The 7,565-nt window shown below is 42.5% G+C and overlaps 1 protein-coding gene across 1 annotated transcript in view; it reads left to right on the forward strand.

The window, feature by feature from the left end:
- Positions 1–1,217: 1,217 nt before the first annotated feature.
- The window catches only part of CHIA (chitinase acidic), a 7,166-nt gene continuing 818 nt past the window's right edge, over positions 1,218–7,565 (forward strand). The window contains 11 exon segments of the mRNA XM_039841000.1: positions 1,218–1,263; positions 1,753–1,782; positions 2,753–2,966; positions 3,508–3,564; positions 3,662–3,827; positions 4,075–4,199; positions 4,376–4,499; positions 4,791–4,974; positions 5,543–5,664; positions 5,773–5,836; positions 5,839–5,913. Of these exon segments, the coding sequence (XP_039696934.1) occupies positions 1,218–1,263; positions 1,753–1,782; positions 2,753–2,966; positions 3,508–3,564; positions 3,662–3,827; positions 4,075–4,199; positions 4,376–4,499; positions 4,791–4,974; positions 5,543–5,664; positions 5,773–5,836; positions 5,839–5,913 (1,207 nt within the window).

Genomic DNA, 7,565 nt, shown 5'->3' on the forward strand with positions numbered 1-7,565 from the left:
TTGTGAAGAGTGAAGCAAGGGGGGTGGCAGGATGGTGGCCCCTGCTTTGCTGACGCCATGAGAGCAGCAGCAGGAATCTTATGGCCCCTGAATATTTGGGCAGCTTCGGCCTATGGAAACTGTTTTAGCTCTGCACCGTCTGCCCGACAATTTAGTCATGTTCAGATTTCAGTTGTTCCCTCTGCTCCCAGACTTATCACATCAGTCAGAAATCTGACACGTGGTCATGTGGCAGCAGCCCTCAATGGCGTGGCCTCCTGGCTTCCAAGTGTCCTGAAGCTATATTCAGAACCGTGACGTGCTTCAGCTCATGACAAGGCAAGAGAGAGACCGTGAGAGCCGTCATCTACAGGTTTCTTCGACTTCATTCTGGCCCTGGGCTAAGGAAGAAGACAGGTTATAAGGAATAATTATGGAGGGAAAAAAAAAAGACTGCAAGAAAAAGATGCTTGAGGGAATTTGTGTTCTGCAATAAAACCCAGAGTAAACTCTTAGATAAATTACGTCTTTCTGGAAGAGGCGAAACTGGTATGCTCATGATCCTTAGCAGAAGTAAGTCTTATGATCGAACAAACCTGAAAGTATAGAGCAGAAGTTTTATGATTTCCCAGTTACTCAATATGTATCTTTGTGTATATGATGTCTTTGCAAAGATGAGTAAGGATAAAACTTGATGTAAGTTGTACCGACTGATGTGGAAACATACAGTACCTACATTAAACTTATCAGAGTTTTAAAATTAAATAAAAGGAAAAACATGGAAGGAAAATCTTCAGACTCCAGACTAGTTTTCAGTAAAATAAATTCTAGCAAAGTGTGTATAGGAAATTTGATCAACTGGACATTTGTTCTATTTTTAAAAGGTTGTTAGATATTCTAGTATCACATGTGAAGGCATGGGGGAAAGAGAGAGACAGAGGGAGAACATATTAACCTGTTTCTGGAAGAGACCATGTATTTCATACATGGGTATGAAATAGCCAACTAGTTGCTATCCAAGCAGAGAGTATAGCCCACTGTACATAAACTATTTTGAATTCCATAATGGAGCTGTGCCATAATGGAGCTTTAGAGTATGGTTTCTGGGCTTGAGCCCAATCTTTCCTTCTTGTAAAGTGAATTCAAGATAGTATGATTCCCTGTCAATAGTGGGTTCTTAAATAGTTTGAGGTTTTCGAGCACTACCAATATCAACATTGACTTTAGAGGCAATCACGATGAAGGAGACTCTGATAAGTCATGGGGAGGAGGAGGGCCTAAAAGGTAGGTTGGACTAGTGATTCTCTACCACTGAGACAAGATGACCAAGCTCACCCTCCTCGCGGGTGAGGAGCCACCACCACTCTGTGCCTGTGAGCTACTCTCTCTCTCTCTCCTTTTACTGTCCCTTTAAAACTTTCTTTTGCCTTCAAACCATATCTCCTGATGTGATTTGCTTTTGGCAAAAGCACTGGGACACAGTTCCCTCCTTGGTGATAGGCCTTTCGCTGTCCTGAAGTCTCCCTCCCTTCGCAAGCCTCAAGGCTCATGACACTTTAGTGGTCTTGTGAGTGGGAGTAGAAGGGAATGGGAATCTAGGAGAAATCCTGAGGCTTTATGAGCCTCGGTAGGTTAGGAGTCTGCAGAGAATGTTAAAAGAACTCAAAGAGTAAAACGTAGGAAAAGTTTCCTACTGCAAACGAAGCGCCAACATACAGAGGCTGTCTGTTCACAGATGTGTCCCTCTAGCTCATTGCTCTCTCTTGCCTGAAGGTCTGCTCCTCGTGCTGACAGCTGCGATAAGTACGTATTCTTCTTGGGATGGATCACCGAATTGTTCCTGTTTTGTTTCTTCAAAATATGGAAACTCGGCATGGCCCTCTGTCCTACTTCGAACAAAGAATATTAATTCATTTTTTAAGAGAGTTTGAAATTCCCTAAGTTAAAGAATTGGGATCATTGGCCTAAAAATCCCAAAGCTGAAACCAACTAGACAGTGGTCTTAAAAGTAAATGTTAACAATAAAAAATAACACAGCGAGGCATCTGCTCTTTTAAAGCACTTTAAAACCCTTCATCTTACTGAGTCTTTAAAACAATTCTCTGAGAGGTGGACAGGAGAGGCATTACCACTCCACCTTATAGACTGGTTACCTAAGGCAGAAATAAATTGTATGACTTGTCCCAGGGAATATAAAGAGTTTGTGGCAGAATCTAAACCTGCAGCCAGGGCTCTTAACCGTTAGTGCATGGTTACTTTCTCTCTGAGTGAAATTATTACTCAGGAGATGGCTTCAAGTGTTAAATAGCCTATACTATCATCTTTTCTGTATTTTAGTTTCCAAATGAGTAAAATGGGAATAATAATACCTCATTTGCTGAGGATTAATGAATGAATTTAAACAAATCACTCAGAGCATTACTTAGTACATAATGAGTGCCGAGTAAGCATTAAAATTGCTAGTATTAACATGTAGCGGGGGCTAGAATACATTTAAATCAGAATTTACCAGCTTTAAGGTTTCTTGTTAGCAGAAGGCACTTATTTCTAAGGTTCTTTAATTCTCTCTGAGAAATAGAATTACCTCTAAGAGATAACTTCAGCCCTGAATTGTCTGCTAATTATGAGTTTATCTCACTACCCAAGGATCTCATGCAGATCTTCCCCTTCCCTTTGAGACTTGAACAGGAAAGTTATTTGGAAATCTATGGTTTCTTAAGCAATCAGTAACTTTCTCTGTAACAGTTTTTTATCCTCTTCCCTTGAATAACAGGTTCTGCCTACCGGCTGACATCCTACTTCACCAGCTGGGCCCAGTACCAACCCGGCCTGGGACGCTTCAAGCCTGGTGACATCGACCCTACCTGTCCTCCCCTGATCTCTGCCTTTGCTGGGATGGGCAACAACGAGGTCACCACCACTGACTGAATGGATGACGTGACCCTCTACCACACTTTCAGTGGCCTGAAAAACAAGAAAGGACTGAAGTTTAAAGTCTTTTAACCTTCAAGAAGAGTTTGAACAAAACCTTCTGCAGTAGCCACCAGGCTGAAATTCCTAACAGGCCAACAGGCAGCACACATAAATTCTGAGCTTTCTTATTGTTTCCAGGACGGTGATGACTCTAACTTAAGGGACATGGCTGGCCCACAAGAGGAGGTTATCAACTGAAGTCCAGCCCAGTCTCCAAGAAAAGTCCGAGTACTGTGAAATCAGATGAGAATAGTCTTTCACTTGGAGGCAGCCCAAAGCTGGCATTGATGAAGCACATGGTGTCCTTAGTCTGAGGTTCCATTGCAAGGGGAGTAACGGGACAAGTTGTAGACACTAAGTTGAAACTACCAACTTACGGTCACTTACTCCAACTACTCTCACAATTTCGGAAATAAGGATGAGAATGAAGAAATCCAGTATGAGAGGCGGCATGAGACTTCCCTTGGCTTCTCAATCACTAAAACAGCTAATGTTGAAATGATTTATCTTTCTTTCCATTTGTTCCAACAAAATTCTTTGCTTCTTTTCCCCTAGAAACAGTCAACTGAAAACTCTCCTAGCTATTGGTGGCTGGAAACTTGGAGCTGTTCCGTAAGTTTTTTGAGATGACTTCCTGCATGAATTTCACTACGAGGTGTTGGGACCACCCAGGCATTCCCTCCCTCTGCCTTCTTTGGGTCTCCCTTAGTTTCACTGCTGTGGCTTCCACGCCTGGGAGCCGCCAGACTTTCATTGCCTCAGTCATCAAATTCCTGCACCAGTATGAGTTCGACGGGCTGGACTTTGACCAGGAGTACCCTGGCTCTCATGGGAGCACTCCTCAGGACAAGCACCTCTTCTCTGTCCTGGTGCAGGTGAGATGAATTCCATATCATTTTGACTGGAAAGCACACGACGAATCTCACGTGAAAGATTATGGAGGCTGTACAGAAAACCTAGCTCCCTACAATCTTAGGAAGAGAGGAAGGACCTGGAGACCCCAATCCAGAGAGAATGCTGAAGAATGAAAGATAGAAGAGGTTAATTTAATTTAATTCAAAGAATAGTCACAGAAGTCAGCTTAGAGTTAATACTGATAGACTTTCTCCTACTCTTGCACAGGAAATATGTGAAGGTTTTGAGCAGAACGCCAAACAGGTGGACAAGCCCAGGCTGATGGTCACCGCTGCAGTAGCTGCTGGCATCTCCAACATCCATTCTGGCTATGAGATTCCCCAGCTGTCCCAGTGAGTGATGACTTGTCCTACAACTCCTCTGTGTGTCGCTTGTATAAGAGATTCATCCTTAGTCTGCTTGCTATTCAGGGATCTTGTTTAGGAGGCTTTAGGAATGGCATCTTTAGCCTGCAGACATGTGAGAAATGACCATCAGAGATGTCTTTAACTCCTTTGTACCAACTCAGGTCCCTGGACTACATCCATGTCATGACCTATGACCTGCATGGCTCCTGGGAGGGCTACACTGGAGAGAACAGCCCGCTGTACAAAAACCCAACTGACACTGGCAGCACTGCGCACCTCCATGTGGTGAGTCCCCGAATAGATGCAGATGCAGACCAGAGACCATGTCGTAAATCACACGGAGATTTGGGGACAAAACCAACAAAGATTCCACAAATGTCTCACTTGTATAATGTCCTCTTAAGTGACTGATCAAATCCCCTTAACTATAATTGCACCAAAATGTTTTTAAAAAATACTAACGAATCCATCTGTCATAATATCAGACAATTTTACCTGCTAGAACAGGGGTCTAACATAACTGAGCACTGGGCCATTGGGCTGGTGGGGCCTCTAGCTAACCTGCTGCCATTGCAGGATTACGCCATGAACTACTGGAAGGACAACGGGGCCCCAGCTGGGAAGCTCATCATTGGATTCTCAGCCTATGGATGTGCCTTCATCCTGAGCAACCCCTCCGACCATGCAATTGGTGCGCCTACCACTGGCCCTGGCCCTGCTGGGCCCTACGCCAGGCAGCCTGGGTTCCTGGCCTACTATGAGGTATGCTCCTGCAAACCTTAGGCAGAAGAACACTGGCTCTCTCTTGGGCCATGGATTTAAAAATATAAACAAGATTCAATGCTTCTAACCTCATTTAATAAGTAGTTGGTGCTGAAAGCGGATGCCCACGGCTCTCTGTAGGGGAGGCAAGATGAGCACTCATGTTGTACTTTAGTTGGACCCTCCTGAGAGCCCATTTAGGCTGGACTCCAAATACAGAGAGATTAAGAAAAAGAAATATCATCAACAAGATTATATCAGTGTATAGACACTTCTAACTGCCTGCCAAGGCTTTCTTTGATTTAAGAGCTTCTCCCCACACTGAAATACATGACCCAAATGTGACAAAAAATCAAATTCTTAAATGAATTTAGAAATTTGCTGATAGAATTCTAGGCCTTCCTTTTCAAGTTTCCTGGGCATCCTTCTCAGCTTCTCCTCCCCCATGCCTCTCACCACTGCTATATGGACACTTTGCCTACCTCTTAACCTCTTCCCTACCTCTTAACCTCTTCCCTACCTCTTAACCTCTTCCCCACCTCTTAACCTCTTCCCTACCTCTTCTTAAATCTGTACCTTCCTGAAGTACGGAGCTACTGCAACGTGGGAGGCTTCTGAGGATGTTTTTTATGCTTACGGAGGCGATGAGGGGCTTGGCTATGATGACACCAGGAGCTTCAAAATCAAGGTAGACTGTGTTCCATAGACTGTTGTTGCCCATGAGTTTGTTGCCATTTGGAGGCCCAGATTGGCCTTAATATATGAACTTCATTTGCTTTCTCTCTAATTACCACAGGCTGACTAGCTGAAGAAGAACAACTTTGGAGGTGCCATGGTCTGGGCCATTGATTCGGATGACTTCATGGCACTTTCTGTAACCAGGGCAAACTCCCCCTGATTACCACCCTGAAAGATGCCCCGGGTCTGCAGAGCACCAGTGAGTTACAGCAGGAGGGTGCCCAGGGGCTATAAATACTCCTTCTCCAACTCAAAAGACAGCTCTCACATCTGCCCACCTCCACTGCCCAGACAGCCTCTTCCCATTTCTCTGCACTGCTCTTGCCCAGGCGAGAGACAGGTGCTGTAATCTTTTCCTACCCTTGAATTTCCATGTCGGGAATTTTATGCTTGTATGGGAAATCAGGTCTACCTGGTTGGGTTTTACAGGTCTATTTAGTCCTAAAGGTGTCCTCAAGAAATTAGGTTGACCTTACAACATAAACATTTACTTCTCTATGAACCCTTTATTGAAAGTCTCTTTCATTCCACCCGGGGAGATTTAATGAGAAACCCTTAGCAATGCTCATATATTTTTTTAAATTTCATTTTATTATTAGTTTCAAGTATATAGTATATTGGTTAGACATTTATATAGTTTACGAACCGATCCCTCTGATTGTTCTTTCTCTCCTCTGACTCTACACGTAGCCATTACATTAATGCTGACTGCATCCCTATGCCATGCTCCCCATCTCCGTGACTATCTATCAATTACTAATTTGTATTCCTTTGACCCTTCACCCTTTTCTCCCAGCCCCTCAACCCTCCTCCCCTCTGGCCGTCACCAGATCGTCTTCTATATTCGTGAGTCTGTTTTTGATTAGTTTGTTCTTTTTGTTCCTTAGATTCCACATATAAGTGAAATCATATGGTATTTCTCTTTCTCTGTCTGACTTATTTGTGAATGTTAGGATTTCGTTTTTACAAATGGCTGAGTAATATTCCATTGTGTATATGAACCATAACTTCTTTATCCAATCGTCTGTTGATGGGCATTTAGGTTGCTTCCATATCTTGGCTATTGTAAATTGTGCTGCCATGAAACATAGGGTGCATAGGTCTTTACGAATTATTGTTTTGGTTTTCTTTGCATAAATATCCAGAAGAGCAATTGCTGGGTCAAAAGGTAAACCCATTTTTAATTTTTTGAGAAACCTCCAGACTGTTTTCCATAGCGTCTGTACCAATTTGCAATCCCACCAGCAGTACATGAGGGACCCTTTCTCCACATCCTCACCAACACTTGTTATTCTTTGATTTATTGATGATAACCATTCTGACAGGTGTGAGGTGATATCACATTGTGGTTTTAATTTGTATTTCTCTGATGATTCGTGACCTTGAGCATCTTTTCATATGTCTATTGGCCATCCGTATTTCTTCTTTGGAGAAATATCTATTCAGGTCTTCTACTCATTTTTTAATTGGATTGTTTATTCTTTTGTTGTTGAGTTGTATGAGTTCTTTATATATTTTGTATATTAACCTCTTATCAGATGTATTATAAGGGAACATCTTCTCCCATTCAGTTGGTTGGTTGTCTTTTCGTTTTATTAATGGTTTCCTTTGCTGTGCAAAAACTTTTTAGTTTGATAGAGTTCCATTTGTTTATTTTTTCTTTTGTTTTCCTTGCCTGAGGAGATATGTCTGAAAATAAATTTCTAGTAGCAATATCAGAGAGATTAGATTGCTGCTTATGTTTTCCTCTAGAAGTTTTATGGTTTGAATCTTACATTTAAGTCTTTAATCCATTTTGAGTCTATTCTTCTATACGGTGTAAGAAGGTGGTCCAGTTTTTTTCTTTCTTTT

This window comes from Pteropus medius, unplaced genomic scaffold (assembly GCF_902729225.1).
Source record: "Pteropus medius unplaced genomic scaffold, Ma_sr-lr_union100, whole genome shotgun sequence".
NCBI classification, from domain to species: domain Eukaryota; kingdom Metazoa; phylum Chordata; class Mammalia; order Chiroptera; family Pteropodidae; genus Pteropus; species Pteropus medius.